The following is a 24397-nucleotide window of genomic DNA, read 5'->3' as shown; positions in this document are numbered from 1 at the left end:
TGCTGCAGCAACCAGCAGGTTCTGTCTTTCTGTCGCTCGTTCTCTCCATCACATGCACTCCTGCTTCCTCTTTATTTCTCTCTCACACTTTCTCTTCTCTCTCTGTCCGTTCAGTCTCTCTCTCAGTCTGCATCCTGTAGCCCTGAAGTGCAGTCCTCTCTTTCTCTCCCTATCGCTCTCTCTCCATCTCTCTCTCTGTACCACTTGGAGGAGGAGTCACTGACACACTCTCTTTCTCACACACAACCTCTCTCACACACAGTCTGTGTGACCAGCCCAGCCAGCAGCCAGCAGCCAGCAGGCCCGTTTCAGAGCAGGGAAGCCCAGGAGAGACCTATCCCAGGATGGATGTACTGATGAAGGGGTTCAGCATGGCCAAGGAGGGGGTGGTGGCCGCTGCGGAGAAGACCAAGGCTGGGGTGGAGGGGGCAGCCGCTAAGACCAAGGAGGGTGTCATGTATGTAGGTAAGTGTACCCACAGCACCGCAATGAGTGTGTGAGTGTGTGTGTGAGCGCGATAAAGGGGTCCCATGGGTACACTGGGACAGTAACAGTGAGGAAGGGGGAGGGGATGGGGTTGCCAAGGAGCAGAGCCAGAATACTGCAGAACTGGTGCAGAGGGAACGAGGAGGAGAGAGGGACAGAAAGAAAGAGATGGGGTGTGGTAGAGACAAGGACGAAGAAAATAGTAGAGGGACAGAGGAATGGAGTGAAGGAATCAGATTAAGAGAGGAGGATAGAGAGGAGAAGAGAGAGGGGGAAAGATAGAGGATAGAGAGAGAGGATAGAGAGAATAGAGAGAATAGAGAGAATAGAGAGAATATAGAGTAGGATAGAGAGAGAGAGAGAGAGCGAGAGATGGAGAGGATGTAGAGGAGGAGAGAGGATAGAGAAGAGGAGGAGAGAGAGCGCAAGAGAGAGAGAGGAGGATAGAGAGGATACAGAGTAGGATAGAGAGGATAGAGAGGAGGAGAGAGAGGTTAGAGAGGAGGATAGAGAGGATAGAGATGATAGAGAGAATAAAGAGGAGGAGGAGAGAGAGAGAGAGAGCGAGAGAGAGAGAGGATAGAGATGATAGAGAGGATAGAGAGGAGGAGGAAAGAGAGAGAGAGAGAGAGGATAGAGAGGAGGAGAGAGGATAGAGAGGAGGAGAGAGGATAGAGAGGATAGAGAGGATAGAGAGGAGGAGGAGAGAGAGAGAGAGAGAGAGAGAGAGAGAGGGAGAGAGAGAGGATAGAGAGGAGGAGAGAGGATAGAGAGGATAGAGATGATATAGAGAATAGAGAGAATGAGGATGAGAGAGAGAGAGAGAGAGAGAGAGAGAGAGAGAGAGAGAGAGAGAGAGAGAGAGAGAGGGGGGGGATAGAGAGGAGGAGAGAGGATAGAGATGATAGAGAGGATAGAGAGGAGGAGGAGAGAGAGAGAGAGAGAGAGAGAGAGAGAGAGAGAGGAGGAGCGAGGATAGAGAGGATAGAGAGGAGGAGAGAGAGAGAGAGAGAGAGAGAGAGAGGATAGAGAGGAGGAGAGAGTATAGAGAGGAGGAGGAGAGAGAGAGAGAAAGAGAAAGAGAGAGCTAGAAGAGAGGAGGGGAGAGAGGGGAAGATGTAGTGTGACATTGGTGGGACTGCAGCCGTTCATAAGAGCGCTATAACATGTTATAGCCTAGATAAGACCATGCCAAGGCTGCTACCAGCAGACAATTAGACAGGGTCCACAGTACTGTGAGAGGTTGATTCTGTGAGAAGGGATTCACCAGTGTGTGTGTGAGTGTGTATGTGCGTCACTGCTCAAGGTTAGCCTGTGTGAGGGCCAAAGGGTGTGCGCTAGGAACAGGGTACACACACACAGGCTTGTGCATCTCTGACCCCTCAGTCTGACAGTTACAGCTAACACTACAGAATAACGGGATGGAACCTGGTGGAACGTGTGTGTGTGTGTTTATTATTTATGAGTGGCAGGGTGGGGGGCAAGGATAAGGATCAGCTGAGCATTGCAGCAATCCTCTCTTCCTGGTATGTGGTGTGTGTGTGTGTGTGTGTGTGTGTGTGTGTGTGTGTGTGTGTGTGTGTGTGTGTGTGTGTGTGTGTGTGTGTGTGTGTGTGTGTGTGTGTGTGTGTGTGTGTGTGTGTGTGTGTGTGTGTGTGTGTGTGTCTGCATGCTGCAGGCCAGTGTGTGACTGCTGATGACTAACTACCTTCCTCTGCCTTCAGAGTCTGCAGCCAGGGAACAGACAGAGGGAGCGACAGGAAGAGAGAGATAGAGGGGGGGTGCAATTACATTTATTGTCTCAGTTCAATGTTTATACATAGCCCGATCAATGACGATTTATACTGAACAAAAATATGAATGCAACATGCAACAATTTCTACGATTTTACTGAGTTACAGTTCAAATGAGGAAATCAGTCAATGTAAATAAATACATGAGGCCCTAATCTATGGATTTCACATGACTGGGAATACAGATATGCATCTGTTGGTCAAAGATATCTTGTAAAAAAATGGGCCTCGCAATTACCCTCAGGAACTCATCATTTCTGTGCATTCAAATTGCCATCGATAAAATGCAATTGTGGTCGTTGTGCGTAGCTTATGTCTGCCCGTACCATAACCCCACTGCCACCATGGGGCACTCTGTTCACAACGTTGACATCAGAAAACTGCTCGTCCACAGGACGCAATACACGTGTTCTGCCGTTGTGAGGTCAGTTGGACGTACTGCCAAATTCTCTAAAATGACATTGGAGGCGGCTTATGGTAGAGAAATTAACATTCAATTCTCTAGCAACAGCTTTGGAGAACATTCCTGCAGTCAGCAGGCCAATTGCACGCTCCTTCAAAACTTGAGACATCTGTGGCCTTGTGTCGTGTGACAACACTGCACATTTTAGAGTGGCCTTTTATTGTCCCCAGCACAAGTGGTACTTGTGTAAATAGCATGCTGGTTTGTCAACTTCTTGATATGCCACACCTGTCAACTGGATGGATTATTTTACAAAGGAGAAATGCTCACTAACAGGGATGTTTTGTCCACAAAACTCTAGATACATTTTTGGAATCTTTTATTTCAGATTTTGAAACATGGAAGCATCACTTTACATGTTGTGTTTATCTTTTAGGTCTGTGTACATTTTTCTAAAGGCACTCGCACATCTGAGCAATCTAATTTGCAGGTGCATGGCAACATTTGAACAAGACGAAGGAGAAAGGAAACTGCACACTGTTGTTGATAGTATCACTGATATTTAATAAGGTTGCGTATCGGCCTCACGGCCTTCGTCAGAACTTTTGTGAATTTTTTAATATTAGCACCCTTATGTAGACCTCGTCCCACCCACATCTGTTCCACACATCGAAGGGGGTTGGAGGCGAAGGAAAACAAATATGTGCTGCCAAATATAACAACATGCATTTCATAAATATTACAAAAGTGTATAAATAAGACGTATTAAACACATCTGTAAAACCACAATGATGACATGGCAAGTTTTCATTAGTCATTGAGTACATCGTATGAAAAACAGAGTAATCACGAAGGCCGTGAGGCCGATACGTCAAGCTTATTAAATATCAGTGATACTATCAAGAGCAGTGTGAGGTTTCCTTTTTCCTTCGTCCTGTGTACATTTAAAAGAGCGAGAGAGCGAGAGAGAGAGAGAGAGAGAGAGAGAGAATAGACCCTGGAATTACGTCATTGAGCTGGCTGCTTCCCGCCCCATGGCTTAGAGATGAACAGATGGAGAAAGAGATGGATAGATGGAGAAAGAGATGGATATATGGAGAAAGAGATGGATAGATGGAGAGAGGTTCGGTGAAGGGGGTGCTTACATTTGTGTAACCTGTACAAGTGTGTGGTGAGGAAATGTATTTTGTGGATATCCCACTCCGAGAGATCAGCCATTATTCAGCCATTAGGGTTAAGTACCTTCCCCAAGGGCAGATCGACAGATTTATTTCCCCTTTTAACTTCACTAGTGACCTTTCGGTTACTGGCCCAATAATCTTAGCGCTATGCTACCTGCCAGAGGGTTCATGTTCCTGAAAACCTACTGTATCTACACAGCATACCACACTGCATACCGCTTCTGAAGCTAAGCAGGGTTGGTCCTGGTCAGTTCCTGGATGGGAGACCAGATGCTGCTGGAAATTGTGTTGGAGGGCCAGTAGAAGGCACTCTTTCCTCTGGTCTAAAAATATATATATATCCCAATGCCCCAGGGCAGTGATTGGGGACACTGCCCTGTGTAGGGTGCTGTCTTTCGGATGGGACGTTAAACGGGTGTCCTGACTCTCTGAGGTCATTAAAAAGCCCATGGCACTTATCGTAAGAGTAGGGGTGTTAACCCCGGTGTCCTGGCTAAATTCCCAATCTGGCCCTCAAACCATCACGGTCACCTAATAATCCCCAGTTTACAATTGGCTCATTCGTCCCCCTCCTCTCCCCTGTAACTATTCCCCAGGTCGTTGCTGTAAATGAGAACGTGTTCTCAGTCAACTTACCTGGTAGAATAACGGATAAATAAAATAAAAAAAGACAGTTCCTCAAGTGGAAGGGTGATGGTTCTATGTGGAACCGTAATGACTCTTTTAGTGATAATTCAAATGTAGGGCCAACAGCTCATTAGAATATTTTGGGGCGTGGTTTACTCAAGCTCTTTTTGTGCAACCGGGAATGAGAGTGTCATTCCAGTTTATCTAGTGTGTTGTGTTACAACGTCAATCGTCATGTAAGTTTATGGCTATTGATAATGTCCTGTGAAAGATTTGCATATGGCTTTGTGTCAATAAAGGTTTCTTTATGGCATCATACAAGTTCCATTTAGAACCTTCAAAAAAGCGTTCTGTACAGTGCCAAAAATGGATGCGCTATGGTTACAAGCCAAAGAACCCTTATTTGGCACTATATATATTTTTAAACTTGTGCGTGTAATCTATCAACTGAGACTGGAGGGTGTGTGTGTGTGTGTGTGTGTGTGTGTGTGTGTGTGTGTGTGTGTGTGTGTGTGTGTGTGTGTGTGTGTGTGTGTGTGTGTGTGTGTGTGTGTGTGTGTGTGTGTGTGTGTGTGTGTGTGTGTGTGTGTGTGTGTGTGTGTGTGTGTGTGTGTGTGTGTGTGTGTGTGTCAAAACAAATCATGTATGGATTATTACTTCTATCACAAAATGCGATGCAATTTTACCCAGAATGCAACTCCTCTCTAACAAGGTCATCTACTCAAAGCTTACTGGAGCAGAAGTGTGCATGCGCATGCGTGTGCGCGTACATGTGCACGTGCATGTGTGTGTGCTCATATGCATATGACCATTTCACAGGTCATTGGCTGCAGAGGTGCTCTCTTTCAGGGGTATACCCTGCTGCTAAACAGCTATAAAAACAACACTGTATTGGTCTGGATACTGTAGACCAGGGATGGGAAACTGATTGGGGTGGGAGCCACAAAAAATCTGAACTCATTATGAGGGTCCGCAATATGTACCCAGAACCATACCCACACATAAAGTCAGCGTTTGGGGGCCCTAAGTTACATTTTGTTAAACATTTTAGCGGCCCCCCCTCTTGACAGGGAGAGAAAACATTAACATGTTTGAGTTCATTTCCTGGAATTCTACTCATTTTGCCGTTGGCTGGAGATAATGTTTTCATTTTGCCATGGGCTGGAGATAATGTTTTTATTTTGCCATGGGCTGGAGATAATGTTTTTATTTTGCCATGGGCTGGAGATAATGTTTTCATTTTGCCATGGGCTGGAGATAATGTTTTTATTTTGCCATGGGCTGGAGATAATGTTTTCATTTTGCCATGGGCTGGAGATAATGTTTTTATTTTGCCATGGGCTGGAGATAATGTTTTCATTTTGCCATGGGCTGGAGATAATGTTTTTATTTTGCCATGGGGTGTAGATAATATTTTCATTTTGCCATGGGTGTAGATAATGTTTTCATTTTGCCATGGGCTGGAGATAATGTTTTTATTTTGCCATGGGCTGGAGATAATGTTTTCATTTTGCCATGGGCTGGAGATAATGTTTTTATTTTGCCATGGGCTGGAGATAATGTTTTCATTTTGCCATGGGCTGTAGATAATGTTTTCATTTTGCCATGGGCTGGAGATAATGGTTTCATTTTGCCATGGGCTGGAGATCATGTTTTTTATTTTGCCATGAGGTGGAGATAATGTTTTCATTTTGCCATGGGCTGGAGATAATGGTTTCATTTTGCCATGGGCTGGAGATCATGTTTTTTATTTTGCCATGAGGTGGAGATAATGTTTCCATTTTGCCATGAGGTGGAGATAATTTTTTCATTTTTCCATGAGGTGGAGATAATGTTTCCATTTTGCCATGAGGTGGAGATAATGTTTTCATTTTGCCATGGGGTGGAGATAATGTTTTTCAGTTTTGAACATGTTATCTGTGATTAACAAAATCGGTGATTTGACCATTATTAGTGTAGGTAGCTGGCTAGGCTAACTTACCGATCTAAAAAATATTCTAACACTCAACATTAAGTTGAAAGCCCGACTGAGTTCCAAAAAATAAAACAAAGAAAACATTGGAAATTGATCTTTGCTAGTTGTCCATCCCTGTCATAGATAATCCAATATATTTCCATTGACAAATTATTTTTCAATATCTATATAGTAGACTGATTTCCCGAAAATATATATTTATATTATTATAGAATTTGGTGGTAAATTGATAAGCAGGCCTACAAAAGGGGGGCCCATACCTGCTGTCGACAGACAGACGGTCACGCACTCACACTGTACGAATCCTCATGTACACACACACGCACACAGGAAGTTGTTCAGTGTAAAATCAAATGAACACTGAGAGTGTTAAATCAACATTGAAAGTGTTGAATCTGTGGACCCATAGATTGGAGCTGGAACAATGTTAAATGAACACATCACTTAGTGTAAAGACTTAGTGCCTTGCCTTTTGAGTGAAGTGTAGAGTTACCACCCATGACTGTATTTGTTAGTGACAGAGACATGGTTGTTGCATTCATCCATTTTAAGTCCTATGGAGTTCACCAAGTGAGATCCTAAGTCACTAAGTTATCAAAACAATGTATAAACACAACCCGATACCATATGTATCTGGAGGGCCTAGTTTTGCCCTAATAGAGGTGGTTGACACTCATAGGCATCACGTTGAACCAACACCTCACCATCATATTTATCTGATGAGTTGTGTATAATAAGGCTGAGATGAATCCTGCTGGAAAACACCAAGAAACACTACATGATGTAGAAGGAACACAGCAAGTTCTCCTGTGTTCCAAAAAAATAAATTAACACAGAGTGTTAAATCAACACTGAAATGGTTGAAACTGGGGACCTAAATAGACACCGGACGCACTGCTTAGTGGAAAGCCGTATTTAAATACGCCTTGCTTATCGAGTACATTGTAGAGTTACCACCCATGACTTTAGTTGTTAGTGACAGACAGAGGAGACTGGTGGGAGAAGATATAGGAGGTGGTTTCATGTCTTTGATACTGTTCCATTCATTCCATTCCAGACATTACAATGAGCCCCTCCTCCTATAGCTCATCCCACCAGCCTCCACTGGTAACAGACACATGGTTATTGCTTTCATTCATTGTCAGTCCTATGGAGTTCCCCGAGTGAGATCCTAAGCAAACATCTTATAATAAAACATGTATATTTAACACAGTACCATAAGTATTTCATAAGGCCCTATTTTGAGGGCCTACTTTTATGCTAATAGAGGGGCCTGAAACTTCAACTCTAACTAACTGATTGGATTAGTTTAGAAACATTTAGAGTACCAGTCAAAAGCTTGGACACATCAACTCATTCACGGGTCTTTCTTTATTTGTACTATTTTCTACATTGTAGAATAATAGTGAAGACATCAAATCTATGAAATAACACATATGGAATCATGTAATAACCAAAAAAGTGTTAAACATATCAAAATATATTTTATATTTGAGATTCTTCAAAGTAGGCATCTTTTGCCTTGATGATAGCTTTGCACACTCTTGGAATTCTCTCAACCAGCTTCACCTGGAATGTGGTTTCAACAGTCTTGAAGGAGTTCCAACATATGCTGAGCACTTGTTGGCTGCTTTTCCTCTACTCTGTGGTCCAACTCATCCCAAACCATCTCAATTGGGTTGAGTTCAGGTGATTGTGGAGGCCAGGTCATCTGATGCAGCCCTCCATCACTTTCCTTCTGGGTGAAATAGCCCTTACACAGCCTGTAGGTGTGTTGGTTCATTGTCCTGTTGAAAAACAAATGATAGTGCCACTAAGCGCAAACCAGATGGTATGGCGTATCGCTGCAGAATGCTGTTGTAGCCATGCTGGTTAAGTTTGCCTTGAAGTCTAAATAAATCACTGACAGTGTCACCAGCAAAGCACCCACACACCATCACACCCCCTCCTCCATGCTTCACAGTGGGAACCACACATGCAGAGATAATTCATTCACCTACTCCGTGTTTCACAAAGACAGCGGTTGGAACCAAAAATAAAAAAATTGGACCTATCCATCAGTCTAATGTCCGTTGCTCGTGTTTCTTGGCCCAAGCAAGTCTCTTCTTATTATTGGTGTCCTTTAGTAGTGTTTTCTTTGCAGCAATTCGACCATGAAGGCCTGATTCACACACCTGTCTCCTCTGGACAGTTGATGTTGAGATGTGTCTGTTACTTGAACTATGAAGCATTTATTTGGGCTGCAATTTTTGGGTTTTCCTTTCCTGTGACGATCCTCTTGAGAGACAGTTTCATCATAGCACTTGATGGTTTTTACGACTGCACTTGAAGAAACTTTCAGTGAGGTACTGGGCCATACGCACTACCCTCTGTAGAGCCATACCAGGCAGTAATGCAACCAGTTAGGATGCTCTCGATGGTGCAGCTGTAGAACCTTTTGAGGATCTGAGGACCCATGCCAAATATTTTCAGTCTCCTGAGGGGAAATAGGCTTTGTCGTGCCCTCTTCACGACTGTCTTGGTGTGTTCATGTAGCATAAGATTAATCAATCAATCAGTGTATATGCACAAACATGGATATTGAAACAAACAACTCTGAAAATCAACCTGCAATAAAGCATGCTGGGAAATCGATAATGATAGGTGTGGTTTTTGGTTTAAAGTGATGTGTATGAGTTTCAGGCCCCTGTATTGATGTTAAACTAGGCCCTGAAAATAAGGCAGAATGAAATATGTATGGTATTGCATAAACATTTGAAATAAATAACATATTCACTTAGGAGGTAATTTGGTGAAGTCTTCAGGACTGTAGATGGATGAATGCAACAAGCACTAACAAATACAGTCATGGGTGATAGCTACAATTTACTTGAAAGGTACTCTGGGAAATATCTGAATAATGTTTTACACTAAGCAGTGTGTTCATTTAACAATGTTCTGGTGTCTATATGGGTCCACAGACTCAACACTTTCAGTGTTAATTTAACAATGTTCTGGTGTCTTTATGGGTCCACAGACTCAACACTTTCAGTGTTAATTTAACAATGTTCTGGTGTCTATATGGGTCCACAGACTCAACACTTTCAGTGTTAATTTAACACTGTCAATGTTGTTGTTGTTTTTCACACTGGAGAATTTGCTGTGCACAAACACACGTAATAGATAGAAGCTGTACCCAGGAGTGGTGTTCCTCTGACTCAGAGAAGTAAACTTTGTCCCAGCCATGCTGCAATGTGTGTGTGTGTATTGGTGTGTGTCTGCTGCAGCACTGCGCAGCTTGTCGCGTGGCTCACAGAGAGCGAGAAGCGTGCAGGGAGACAGAGAGAGAGGGGTATGACAGAAAGAAGACAAGAGAGAAACGGAAGATAGATGAAGTGAGGCATCTGCGGTTCTGAGAGACTGTGGAGGAGAGAGAAAGAGGGCGGGAAGAGAGAGAGGTACTGTAGAGAGAGAACGCGAGAGTACTCATATCCAATCAACTGTGTGCTATGGAACATGTGTTTTTGTATGTGAAATAGATGTATAATTATGCTGGTTATGTGAAATAGATATATAATTCTACTGGTTATGTGAAATAGATATATAATTCTACTGGTTATGTGAAATAGATATATCATTCTACTGGTTATGTGAAATAGATATATAATTCTACTGGTTATGTGAAATAGATATATAATTCTACTGGTTATGTGAAATAGATATATAATTCTACTGGTTATGTGAAATAGATATATCATTGTACTGGTTATGTGAAATAGATATATCATTGTACTGGTTATGTGAAATAGATATATAATTCTACTGGTTATGTGAAATAGATATATAATTCTACTGGTTATGTGAAATAGATATATAATTCTACTGGTTATGTGAAATAGATATATAATTCTACTGGTTATGTGAAATAGATATATCATTGTACTGGTTATGTGAAATAGATATATAATTCTACTGGTTATGTGAAATAGATATATAATTCTACTGGTTATGTGAAATAGATATATAATTCTACTGGTTATGTGAAATAGATATATAATTTTATTGGTTATGTGAAATAGATATATCATTGTACTGGTTACGTGAAATAGATATATAATTCTTCTGGTTATGTGAAATAGATATATAATTATACTGGTTATGTGAAATAGATATATCATTCTACTGGTTATGTGAAATAGATATATTTGTACTGTTTACGTGAAATAGATATATCATTGTACTGGTTACGTGAAATAGATATATCATTTTACTGGTTATGTGAAATATATATATAATTCTACTGGTTACGTGAAATAGATATATAATTCTACTGGTTATGTGAAATAGATATATAATTCTACTGGTTATGTGAAATAGATACATAATTCTACTGGTTATGTGAAATAGATATATAATTCTACTGGTTATGTGAAATAGATATATAATTATACTGGTTATGTGAAATAGATATATCATTGTACTGGTTATGTGAAATAGATATATAATTCTACTGGTTATGTGAAATAGATATATAATTCTACTGGTTATGTGAAATAGATATATCATTGTGCTGGTTATGTGAAATAGATATATAATTCTACTGGTTATGTGAAATAGATATATAATTCTACTGGTTATGTGAAATAGATATATAATTCTACTGGTTATGTGAAATAGATATATCATTGTGCTGGTTATGTGAAATAGATATATAATTCTACTGGTTATGTGAAATAGATATATAATTCTACTGGTTATGTGAAATAGATACATAATTCTTCTGGTTATGTGAAATAGATATATAATTCTACTGTTTATGTGAAATAGATATATCATTGTACTGGTTATGTGAAATAGATATATAATTTTATTGGTTATGTGAAATAGATATATCATTCTACTGGTTATGTGAAATAGATATATAATTCTACTGGTTACGTGAAATAGATATATAATTCTACTGGTTATGTGAAATAGATATATAATTCTACTGGTTATGTGAAATAGATATATCATTCTACTGGTTATGTGAAATAGATATATTTGTACTGTTTACGTGAAATAGATATATAATTCTACTGGTTATGTGAAATAGATATATAATTCTACTGGTTATGTGAAATAGATATATAATTCTACTGGTTATGTGAAATAGATATATCATTGTACTGGTTATGTGAAATAGATATATCATTGTACTGGTTATGTGAAATAGATATATCATTTTACTGGTTATGTGAAATAGATATATTTGTACTGTTTACGTGAAATAGATATATAATTCTACTGGTTATGTGAAATAGATATATAATTCTACTGGTTATGTGAAATAGATATATAATTCTACTGGTTATGTGAAATAGATATATCATTGTACTGGTTACGTGAAATAGATATATCATTGTACTGGTTACGTGAAATAGATATATCATTCTACTGGTTATGTGAAATAGATATATAATTCTACTGGTTATGTGAAATAGATATATCATTGTGCTGGTTATGTGAAATAGATATATAATTCTACTGGTTATGTGAAATAGATATATAATTCTACTGGTTATGTGAAATAGATACATAATTCTTCTGGTTATGTGAAATAGATATATAATTCTACTGTTTATGTGAAATAGATATATCATTGTACTGGTTATGTGAAATAGATATATAATTTTATTGGTTATGTGAAATAGATATATCATTCTACTGGTTATGTGAAATAGATATATAATTCTACTGGTTACGTGAAATAGATATATAATTCTACTGGTTATGTGAAATAGATATATAATTCTACTGGTTATGTGAAATAGATATATCATTCTACTGGTTATGTGAAATAGATATATTTGTACTGTTTACGTGAAATAGATATATAATTCTACTGGTTATGTGAAATAGATATATAATTCTACTGGTTATGTGAAATAGATATATAATTCTACTGGTTATGTGAAATAGATATATCATTGTACTGGTTATGTGAAATAGATATATCATTGTACTGGTTATGTGAAATAGATATATCATTTTACTGGTTATGTGAAATAGATATATTTGTACTGTTTACGTGAAATAGATATATAATTCTACTGGTTATGTGAAATAGATATATAATTCTACTGGTTATGTGAAATAGATATATAATTCTACTGGTTATGTGAAATAGATATATCATTGTACTGGTTACGTGAAATAGATATATCATTGTACTGGTTATGTGAAATAGATATATAATTCTACTGGTTATGTGAAATAGATATATAATTCTACTGGTTATGTGAAATAGATATATCATTGTACTGGTTATGTGAAATAGATATATCATTGTACTGGTTATGTGAAATAGATATATCATTTTACTGGTTATGTGAAATAGATATATTTGTACTGTTTACGTGAAATAGATATATAATTCTACTGGTTATGTGAAATAGATATATAATTCTACTGGTTATGTGAAATAGATATATAATTCTACTGGTTATGTGAAATAGATATATCATTGTACTGGTTACGTGAAATAGATATATCATTGTACTGGTTATGTGAAATAGATATATAATTCTACTGGTTATGTGAAATAGATATATAATTGTACTGGTTATGTGAAATAGATATATCATTGTACTGGTTATGTGAAATAGATATATAATTCTACTGGTTATGTGAAATATATATATCATTGTACTGTTTATGTGAAATAGATATATCATTGTACTGGTTTTGTGAAATAGATATATAATTCTACTGGTTATGTGAAATAGATATATAATTTTACTGTTTATGTGAAATATATATATCATTGTACTGTTTATGTGAAATATATATATCATTGTACTGGTTATGTGAAATAGATATATAATTCTACTGGTTATGTGAAATAGATATATAATTTTACTGTTTATGTGAAATATAAGTATCATTGTACTGTTTATGTGAAATATATATATCATTGTACTGGTTATGTGAAATAGATATATAATTTTACTGTTTATGTGAAATAGATATATAATTCTACTGGTTATGTGAAATAGATATATAATTTTACTGTTTATGTGAAATATATATATCATTGTACTGTTTATGTGAAATAGATATATCATTCTACTGGTTATGTGAAATAGATATATCATTGTACTGGTTATGTGAAATAGATATATCATTGTACTGGTTATGTGAAATAGATATATAATTTTACTGTTTATGTGAAATAGATATATAATTCTACTGGTTATGTGAAATAGATATATAATTTTACTGTTTATGTGAAATAGATATATAATTCTACTGGTTACGTGAAATAGATATATCATTGTACTGGTTATGTGAAATAGATATATCATTGTACTGGTTATGTGAAATAGATATATAATTCTACTGGTTATGTGAAATAGATATATAATTCTTCTGGTTATGTGAAATAGATATATCATTCTACTGGTTATGTGAAATAGATATATAATTCTACTGGTTATGTGAAATAGATATATCATTCTACTGGTTATGTGAAATAGATATATTTGTACTGTTTACGTGAAATAGATATATCATTGTACTGGTTATGTGAAATAGATATATCATTGTACTGGTTATGTGAAATAGATATATAATTCTACTGGTTATGTGAAATAGATATATCATTCTACTGGTTATGTGAAATAGATATATTTGTACTGTTTACGTGAAATAGATATATCATTGTACTGGTTATGTGAAATAGATATATCATTGTACTGGTTATGTGAAATAGATATATAATTCTACTGGTTATGTGAAATAGATATATAATTCTACTGGTTATGTGAAATAGATATATAATTCTACTGGTTATGTGAAATAGATATATAATTCTACTGGTTATGTGAAATAGATATATCATTGTACTGGTTACGTGAAATAGATATATCATTGTACTGGTTATGTGAAATAGATATATAATTTTACTGTTTATGTGAAATAGATATATAATTTTAGTGTTTATGTGAAATATATATATCATTGTGCTGGTTATGTGAAATAGATATATAATTTTACTGTTTATGTGAAATATATATATCATTGTACTGGTTATGTGAAATAGATACATAATTACACCGTTTTTTTGCTGGATTTGCTTGTGCATCATCCTTGTAGGCTCTCTCTTTCTCTCCATCCCCCTCCCTCTATTTATTTTTCTCTCTATCCCTCCCTTTTTCTTTCCCTCTATCCAGCTGGTTGCATAACGACTATTTAATCAGCCTAGGAATGTATAATACTGTAACGTCAGATAGAGAGAGAAACAAAGAGAGAGAGGGGTGAGGGAGAGAGAGGGGGGGAGGAGAGAGAGAGAGACAAAGAGAGAGAGAGAAGAGGTTGGAGAGAGAATGGGTTGTAGAGAGAGGGGTGGGAGATAGGGGGGAGAAAGAGAGAGAGAGAGAGGGTGAGAGAGGGGGAGAGAGGGGGGGGTTAGAGAGAGGGGGAGAAAGAGAGCGATAGCGACAAAGAGAGAGAGAGAGAGAGAGAAAGGGAGAGGGAGAGAGGGGGTGTGAGAGAGAGGGGGAGAGAGAGAGAGAAAAGAGAGAGAGGGAGAGAGAAAGCGAAAGGGGTGAGAGAGAGAGAGGAGAGAGAGGGAGAGAGAAAGAGAAAAGAGAGATAGAGGGTTGGAGAGAGAGAGAGGGGGATGGAGAGAGAGAGAGAGAGGGAGAGAGAGAGAAAGGGTTAGAGAGAGAGAGGGGGATGGAGTGAGAGAGAGAGAGAGAGAGAGGGGGATGGGGAGAGCGAGAGAAAGGGTTAGAGAGAGAAAGGGTTAGATAGAGAGAGAGGGGGAAAAAGAGAGAGAGGGAGAGAGGGGGATGGAGAGAGAGAGAGGGGGTTAGAGAGAGAAAGGGTTAGAGAGAGAGAGAGGGGGTGGAGAGAGAGAGGGAGAGAGGAGGATGGAGAGAGAGAGAGGGGGTTAGAGAGAGAAAGGGTTAGAGAGAGAAAGGGTTAGAGAGAGAGAGAGGGGGTGGGGGATGGAGAGAGAGAGGGGGTTAGAGAGAGAAAGGGTTAGAGAGAGAGAGAGGGGGATGGAGAGAGAGAGGGAGAGAGGGGGGTGGAGAGAGAGAGAGGGTTAGAGAGAGAAAGGGTTAGAGAGAGAAAGGGTTAGAGAGAGAAAGGGTTAGAGAGAGAGAGGGGGATGGAGAGAGAGAGAAAAAGGGTTAGAGAGAGAGAGAGAGGGTTAGAGAGAGAGAGAGGGTTAGAGAGAGAAAGGGTTAGAGAGAGAGAGGGTTAGAGAGAGAAGGGTTAGAGAGAGAAAGGAAGGGGGAAACTAATATTATGGAGCAGAGGAATCATAAGATAATATCATCCTCTTGGATGTTAAAGTGAGTGACATACAGTGTTCTGCTACTGGGTGGCCTGAAACCTCCTCACCAGATAACTATAATACTTGAAGACTCCAACAGATTTCTGTTTACTGCACTAATTAACACAGTAGTTAGTTCCTACTCTGTGTTTACATATTATATCACAAAACTGATGCCTGATCATTCTTCACGTATCAATTGCAATATGATTCTAATATATTGATGTGTTGTAATGTCTTTCTGTTCTCAGGTTCAAAGACAAAGGAGGGAATGGACGCAGGGGTAAACATAGGTAAGACACACACACACACACACACACAGACACGCACACACACACACACACATTATTTTGGGATCTGATTGATTGATTGATAAATTGATCTCTGTGTTAGTTGCTAACCGCGACCAGGCGAACATCGTCGGGGACCCCACTGCTGGAGCTGACCTCTTACAGGGAGGCATGGAGAATACCGGACAAGCGGTGAGTTACCATGACAACAGACTGGCAGGTCAATATGAACAAGAATATACAAGTGATCAATCAACACATTAACTGGTAAGGAATGGCAGATTAGGACCGTTGACATAATACTAGACACAATAACTTGACCTTATCAATCAGGTAGCCTCTGAAAGCCCAGGCTTCAGGCCTCGCGAGACTATCAATCAGGTAGCCTCTGAAAGCCCAGGCTTCAGGCCTCGCGAGACTATCAATCAGGTAGCCTCTGAAAGCCCAGGCTTCAGGCCTCGCGAGACTATCAATCAGGTGACACAGCACCCTTTTTCAGTTGAATGCATTCAGTTGTACAACTGACGAGGTATCGCTCTTTCCCTTTGAAAGGAAAGGGGAAAGGGGGAAACAAGGTTGAATAACAACAAGGTTGAATAACAACAAGGTTGAATAACAACAAGGTTGAGTAACAACAAGGTTGAATAACAACAAGGTTGAGTAACAACAAGGTTGAATAACAACATGAATGCAGCCTCAAAAAGCATGACAGTCAAAATCCTTCTGTCGGTCTCAGATGGTAGTGCCATGATGACCTCACAAGAGCAGTCTGTTGTTTGACCACTTGGTGTCGCTATTTCCCACAGTACCACTGCTCTGATCGAAAGAAGGACGGGTGGACATATGGACAGACAGACAGACAGACAGACAGACAGACGAATGGCAGCTCCTTTAATAGCCAGTGGTTCAGAAATTCAGGCAGATTAGGTTTGATGGTAGCCCTACAATGGTAGGCCTGTTACTCACTTCACATTCTCCATATGAATATGTGTTGGTGTTGTGTTGCTAACCCCTTGTTGTTGTGTTGGTGTTGATGTTGTGTTGTTGTTGGGTTGTGTTGATGTTGTTGTTGTGGTGTTGTGTTGGTATTGTTGTTGTGTTTGTATTGTGTTGTGTTGGTGTTGTTGTTGTTGGTGTGTTGTTGTTGTGTTCGTGTTGTTGTTGTGTCGGTGTTGTTGGTGTGTTGGTGTTGTGTGTTGTTGTTGGTATTGTTTTGTGTTGTCTGTTGTTGGTGGTGTTGTGTTTGTGTTTGTATTGTGTTGTTGTTGTTGGTGTGTTGTTGTTGTGTTGGTGTTGGTGTTGCATTGTTTTTGTTGTTGTGTTGGTTCTGTTGTTGTTGTTGTTGGTGGTGTGTTGTTGTTATTGTTGTTGTTGCTGGTGTTGTGTTGGTGTTGGTGGTGTTGTGTTGGTGTTGTTGTTGTTGTTGTGTTGTGTTGATGCTGTTGTTGTGCTGTGTTGTTGTTGTTGGTGGTGTGTTGGTGTTGTGTTGGTGGTGTGTTGTTGTTGGGGTTGTGTTGGTGTTGTGTTGATGTTGTTGTGTTGGTGTTGTGTGTTGTTGTTGGTGTTGTGTATTGTTGTTGGTGTGTTAGTGTTGTGTTTGTGATGGTGTTGTGTTGTTGTTGTTGTGTTGGTGTTGTGTTGATGTTGTTGTGTTGGTGTTGTGTGTTGTTGTTGGTGTGTTGTTGTTGGTGGTGTGTATTGTTGTTGGTGTGTTAGTGTTGTGTTTGTGTTGGTGTTGTTGTTGTTGTGTTGGTGTTGTGTTGGTGTTGTGTTGGTGTTGTTTTTGTGTTGTGTTGGTGTTGTGTTGTTGTTGTTGTTGTTGGTGTGCTGTTGCTGTGTTGGTGTAGTGTGTTGTTGTTGGTGTTGTGTTGTATGTTGTTGTTGGTGTGTTGGTGTTGTGTTTGTGTTGGTGTTGTGTTGGTGTTGTTGTTGGTGTTGGTGGTGTGGTGGTGTGTTGTTGTTGTTGTTATTGGTGTTGTGTGTTGGTGTTCCTGTTGTTGTTGGTGGTGTTGTGTTGGTGGTGTTGTTGTTGTTGTTATGTTGTGTTTGTTTTGTGTTTGTGTTGTTGGTGGTGGTGTGTTGTTGTGCTGTGTTGTGTGTTGTTGTTGTGTTGTTGTGTTGTGGTGTGTTGGTGTTGGTGTTGGTGTTGGTGTTGGTGTTGGTGTTGTGTTGGCGTTGGGTTGTGTTGATGTTGGTGTTGTGGTGTTGGGTTGGTATTGTTGTTGTGTTTGTGTTGGTGTTGTGTGTTGTTGTTGGTATTGTTTTGTGTTGTCTGTTGTTGTTGGTGTTGTGTTTGTGTTGGTGTTGCATTGGTTTTGTTGTTGTGTTGGTTCTGTTGTTGTTGTTGATGGTGGTGTGTTGTTGTTATTGTTGTTGTTGCTGCTGGTGTTGTGTTGGTGTTGGTGGTGTTGTGTTGGTGTTGTTGTTGTTGTGTTGATGCTGTTGTTGTGCTGTGTTGTTGTTGTTGTTGGTGTGTTGGTGTTGTGTTAGTGTTGTGTTTGTGATGGTGTTGTGTTGTTGTTGTGTTGGTTTTGTTGTTGTTGTTGGTGTGTTGTTGTTGTTGGTGGTGGTGGTGTGTTGTGTGTTGGTGTTGTTGTTGTTGTGTTTGTGTTGTGTTGGTGTTTTTTTTGTGTTGTGTTGGTGTTGTGTTGTTGTTGGTGTGCTGTTGTTGTGTTGGTGTAATGTGTTGTTGTTGGTGTTGTGTTGTATGTTGTTGTTGGTGTGTTGGTGTTGTGTTTGTGTTGTTGTTGTGTTGGTGTTGTTGTTGGTGGTGGTGTGGTGGTGATTGTTGTTGTTGTTATTGGTGTTGTGTGTTGGTGTTGCTGTTGTTGGTGGTGGTGTTGTGTTGTGTTGATGCTGTTGTTGTGCTGTGTTGGTGTTGTTGTTGGTGGTGTGTTGTTGTGCTGTGTTGTGTGTTGTTGTTCTGTGTTGTTGTTGGTGTTGGTGTTGTTGTTGTGTTGGTGTTGGTGTTGTGTTGGTGTTGTTGTTGTGTTGATGTTGTTGTGCTGTGTTGGTGTTGGTGTTGTGTTGGTGTTGTTGTTGGTGTGTTGTTATTGTTGTGTTGTGTTTGTGTTGTGTTGATGCTGTTTTGGTGCTGTGTTGGTGTTGTTGATGGTGTTGGTGTTGTTGTTGTGCTGTGTTGTGTTGTGCTGGTGTTGTGTTGGTGTTGGTGTTGGTGTTGTTGTTGTGCTGTGTTGTGTTGTGTGTTGGTGTTGTGTTAGTGTTGGTGTTGGTGTTGTATTGGTGATGTTATTATTGTTGTGTTGGTGTTGTGTTGATGTTGTTGTGGGTGTTGTGTTGATGTTGTTGTTGTGCTGTGTTGTGTTGGTGTTGTGTTGGTGTTGGTGTTGGTGTTGTTGTTGTTGTTGTGCTGTGTTGTGTTGTGTGTTGTTGTTGTGTTGTGTTGGTGTTGTTGTTGTGTTAGTGTTGGTGTTGGTGTTGTATTGGTGATGTTATTATTGTTGTGTTGGTGTTGTGTTGATGTTGTTGTGAGTGTTGTGTTGATGTTGTTGTTGTGCTGTGTTAGTGTTGTGTTGGTGTTGTTGTTGTTGTGTTGGTGGTGTGTTGTTGTGTTGGTGGTGGTGTTGTTAATGTTGTTGTTGTTGTTGTGTTGGTGTTGGTGTTGTTGGTGTTGTGTTGTTGTTGTGTTGTTGTTGGTGTTGTGTTGGTGTTGTGTTGGTGGTAGTGGTGTTGTTGATGTTGTTGTTGTTGTGTTGGTGTTGGTGTTGTGTTGGTGTTGGTGTTGGTGTTGGTATTGTGTTGTGTTTGTGTTGGTGGTTTGTTGTTGGCGTTGTGTTGTTGTTGTGTTGGTGTCATGTTGTGTTTGTGTTGGTGTTGTTGTGTTGGTGGTGTGTTGTTGTTGTGTTGGTGTTGTGTTTGTGTAGGTGTTGTTGTGTTGGTGGTGTGTTGTTGTTGTGTTGGTGTTGTGTTTGTGTAGGTGTTGTTGTGTTGGTGGTGTGTTGTTGTGTTGGTGTTGTGTTGGTGTAGGTGTTGTTGTGTTGGTGTTGTGTTGTTGGTGTTGTTGTTGTATTGTTGTTGGTGTTCTGTTGTTGTGTTGGTGTTGGTGTTGTGTTGGTGTTGGTGTTGGTGTTGATATTGTGTTGTGTTTGTGTTGGTGGTTTGTTGTTGGTGTTGTGTTGTTGTTGTGTTGGTGTCATGTTGTGTTTGTGTTGGTGTTGTTGTGTTGGTGGTGTGTTGTTGTTGTGTTTGTGTAGGTGTTGTTGTGTTGGTGGTGTGTTGTTGTGTTGGTGTTGTGTTTGTGTAGGTGTTGTTGTGTTGGTGTTGTGTTGTTGGTGTTGTTGTTGTATTGTTGTTGGTGTTCTGTTGTTGTGTTGTGTTGGTATTGGTGTGGTGTTGGTGTTGGTATTGGTGTTGTGTTGGTGTTGTGTTTGTGTAGGTGTTGTGTTGTTGGTGTTGTTGTTGGTGTTGGTGTTGTGTTGGTGTTGTTGTTGTTGTTGGTGGTGTTGTGTTGCTAACCCTTTGTTGTTGTTGTGTTTGTTTCCTCTGTGTTCTGTTGGTAGGAGGAGCCTCAGCCTGTATACGAGGTGCCTATTGGACAGGAGAGGGAAGGGGGGGTCAGATGCTCTAGGTTATGGTGGGGTGGCTGGCTAACGAATGCTGCATGATTCAGCCTAACATATTGTTACTAGGTGCATATATGAAGGGCGAATGAGCTTTCAAACACTGACTGGCTAGCGTCCTGTTAGGACCTAAACTATGTTCTAAACCATCCCCTAACTCTCTCCTAACCCTCTCCAAACCCTCTCCAAAACTCTCTCCAAACCCTACCCTAACCCTCTCCTAACTCTCTCCATAACTCTCTCCAAACCCTACCCTAACCCTCTCCTAACTCTCTCCATAACTCTCTCCAAACCCTACCCTAACCCTCTCCTAACGCTATCCATAACCATCTCTAACCATGCTGTATCTATAGATAATAACACAGCTTAAGACTGTCTCTATGCATCTCTAGCGTAGCATAGGCATAAACTTACCCTGCGTGGATCTCTCTGGTCTAAGATGCACAGTCCAAATAACAGAGCTTGCTCCTGTTAACCGCTGCCTACAAAAAGAATGCCTCTGGTTGGGTGGGCGCAACATTACTTCAGGTCTCAAGGAGGGTGACATCACATCTGCTATGCTAGCTATGCCATGCTAACCTCTGCTTCATGCTAACCTCTGCTTCATTAGACACTTCAGCCCAGAGACTGGGACTGAATACTCAACCCTATCATAAGCCTGTCATAAGCCTGTCATAAGCATGACATAAGCGATAATGTGCTTGATGTAGCTGTGACCTACTCGGTTTGAAGCCAGGGTGTCTGTACGCCGTAAGATTGTGCTAGCCCAGTGAGCTAAAGCCTAGAGACCAGGTCTAGGAGCTAACCCAAGTCATCAGGTCTCAGGCAAGGTTACTCTAATGTAAAATGTCTCTCTCTGTAGGCAGAATATGGAGGAATGGAGCAGGGAGGAGAAGGAGGAGAAGTAAGTGACAAGCAACCACACTATTTCTGTTTTCTTTATGCAGAAGACGGTGATATCATGACATCATTATTGATTATTTCTCTCTCTCTCTTCCCCCCTCTCTCTCTTTCTCTCCCCCTCTCTCTATCTCTCTCTCTCTCTCTCTCTTCCCCCCTCTCTCTCTTTCTCTCCCCCTCTCTCTCTCTTCCCCCCTCTCTCTCCCTCTCTCTCCCTCCCCCCCCCCCCCTCTCTCTGTCTCTCTCGCCCCCTCTCTCCCGCTCTCTCTCTCTCTGTCTCTCTCTCTCTCTCCCTCTCCCCCATCTCTCTCTCTCTCTCTTTCGCTCTCTCTCGCTGTCTCTCTCTCTCTCTCTGTCGCTCTCTCTCTCTCTCTCTCTCTCTCGCTCTCTCTCTCTCTCGCTCTCTCAGGGCGGTTACTAGTCCCTCTCTTCTCCCCAGCCCTCCGTTGGTCCCTCGCCCTGCTGTTCCAGACTTCCAGATGTTCTATTTATTTTTTTGTGACTTTATGGAACCAAACCAGATACAGACTCTTCCAGATAACTCTATACACCTCCTGATACCCCATGAGACCCTCTTCTGCCCCCCCCGACTGTGTTCTGCCCCGTGTAGCTCCCCGCCTTTGTGTTGTTGCTGTCATGTTGTTACCCCTGGTGTTATATTCTCCCTCACACCTCCCAATACCCTATCATGAGACCTGCGTACACACACACACACACACACACACACACACACAGACACACACACACACACACACACACACACACACACACACACACACACACACACACACACACACACACACACACACACACACACACACACACACACAGGGTAGATGTTATCAGCCGGATCACTAAGATAGATGTCTGAAAAGGACCCAGGTGCGTGGATATATGCCTTCGTTGGTGCTCATCAAAAGAGAAGAAGAAGGATTGACCAGATCTGGGCGTGACCTTGTTATGCTCAGAGTGTGCGGTTCAGATTACTACGCCACCACAATTGTTCCAGCAAGCCGCGGAATTAATGCGGCACAAATAGACGTTCAGCCATAATACGTCGAAATCCGAAAGGAAACTCCAGCCAGCAGACAGCTGCGATGATTATTCAGGATGACAGAACCACAGAGAGATCATATCTGATTGTAGTGTGTGTGTGTGTGTGTGTGTGTGTGTGTGTGTGTGTGTGTGTGTTAGACTCGTCAGATAGTAGGGCAGTTCAGGAGTGTTCTGTCCACGAGAGGCTGCTGTAGGGACCCGTGCAATGAACAGAGTGTGTGTGTGTGCATTTGTTTGGGTATGTGTGTGTTAGAGTGTGTTTGAGACATGCCAGAAAGCAATACAGGTGTTCTGTTAGTTAGTGTGTCCCTTGTTAGAAATGACATGAGAGGAAGAAAGTTCCTGCAAAGACTGGGAATCACACAACAACAGAAGCTATCAATATACGCAGTACTTTACAATGGATTTGGTCTAGCCTGGGTGTAGTCTGGGTCTAGTTCTGCCCTGGGTCTGCTGGCAGGGTTGGAAGGGATGAAAGCAGAACGCGATACCTGTGGATCCTGATGTTGTGAAGGGAAAATTCCTTGTTATAGTAATACCACCGAGCAATAGTCAGACAGACAGGGGGTTGTCATAGTAATACCACCGAGCAATAGTCAGACAGACAGGGGGTTGTCATAGTAACACCACCAAGCAATAGTCAGAGACAGGAGGTTGTCATAGTAACACCACCGAGCAATAGTCAGACGGACAAGGGGTTGTCATAGTAACACAACAGAGCAATAGTCAGAGAGACATGGGGTTGTCATAGCAACACCACCGAGCAATAGTCAGAAAGACAGGGGGTTGTCATAATAACACCGCCGAGCAATAGACATACGGACAGGGGGTTGTCATAGCAACACCGCCGAGCAATAGTCAGACGGACAGGGGGTTGTCATAGTAATACCACCGAGCAATAGTCAGACAGATAGGGGGTTGTCATAGAAGAGCATCCCACACAGGGAATGCTGGGAAATTTTAAATGTGATTTTTGATTCCCACAACAATAGTCAATGGTTAACGACAGTTGCTCCTGGATCAACCATCTCAGCCACTGAGAACAAGCCTGGGAAAGAGTGTGTGTTTGTGTGTGTTATTTCTTTGAGACCAATGGAAACTAATGACTGCATGTTGCCTTATTATGCACTCAAATTCACACACACACACACACACACACACACACACACACACACACACACACACACACACACACACACACACACACACACACACACACACACACACACACACACACACACACACACACACACACACACACACACAAACACGCACACAGGTACCTGCACAAACCCCAGATCCATACACACAGCACACTCATAAAGCACACAAACAAAAACATAAACACTCCAACACCACGTTTAAGTTGGCATCGAAGCGGACTTGCTGATTTTATAAACAGTACCAGTGAATTAAAGACGGTTTTGTTGAAATCCAAACTTCCGTGTCGTCTTCATTTCTCCATTTGAATGACTAATTATGATGCAGTTTATAATAGTATGTATGGCCTATGTTACCATGGAGATATTGTGGTACCATCCTGGACATTTTTCTATGCCCTCTGCAAGTCTTAGCAATGTTTTGTGTGTGTGAGCGTGCGTGTGAGCGTGCGTGTGGGCTCCCAGGGGTTTAGCCAGGCTCTTTGTTCTCCTCTACAGGTACACTAGGAGGTCACTCCCTCCATCGGCATGCTGGGACCCGACAGGGAGACAGAGGGGTCAAGAGAGGTCAGGAAGAAAACAAAAAGCCAACTTAGAACCTCTTGTGTCAGTGTTCTAGAACTCCCAGTCTTAGTGTTTTAA

The 24397-nt window shown here is 40.8% G+C and overlaps 1 protein-coding gene across 2 annotated transcripts; it reads left to right on the top strand.

Moving 5' to 3' along the window:
- The first annotated feature begins 11 nt into the window (after positions 1-11).
- Positions 12-24034, top strand: LOC110492828 (alpha-synuclein). 2 transcript variants are annotated; one of them, XM_036946154.1, is made up of 6 exons: positions 12-465; positions 16021-16062; positions 16163-16251; positions 20580-20603; positions 21502-21543; positions 21949-24034. In XM_036946154.1, the coding sequence occupies exons 1-6, from the start codon at positions 345-347 to the stop codon at positions 21958-21960; spliced, it is 330 nt and encodes a 109-aa protein (XP_036802049.1). In that variant the 5' UTR covers positions 12-344; the 3' UTR covers positions 21961-24034. The 2 variants fall into 2 exon arrangements, with proteins under 2 accessions (XP_036802049.1, XP_036802050.1); XM_036946155.1 differs by lacking the exon at positions 20580-20603 and having other exon boundaries at positions 17-465.
- Positions 24035-24397: the final 363 nt, after the last annotated feature.

Source organism: Oncorhynchus mykiss, chromosome 16, assembly GCF_013265735.2.
Source record: "Oncorhynchus mykiss isolate Arlee chromosome 16, USDA_OmykA_1.1, whole genome shotgun sequence".
NCBI lineage: Eukaryota > Metazoa > Chordata > Actinopteri > Salmoniformes > Salmonidae > Oncorhynchus > Oncorhynchus mykiss.
Note: the sequence above shows the minus strand (reverse complement) of the source record. Positions and strands in the feature narration are given on the sequence as shown.

Coding starts and splice junctions, on each gene's coding strand:
- LOC110492828 (XM_036946154.1), top strand. CDS start 345: ATGGATGTACTGATGAAGGGGTTCAGCATGGCCAAGGAGGGGGTGGTG. Junction 16,063..16,162: donor GGACGCAGGGGTAAACATAG/GTAAGACACACA, acceptor TCTCTGTGTTAG/TTGCTAACCGCGACCAGGCG. Junction 20,604..21,501: donor AGCCTCAGCCTGTATACGAG/GTGCCTATTGGA, acceptor CTCTCTCTGTAG/GCAGAATATGGAGGAATGGA.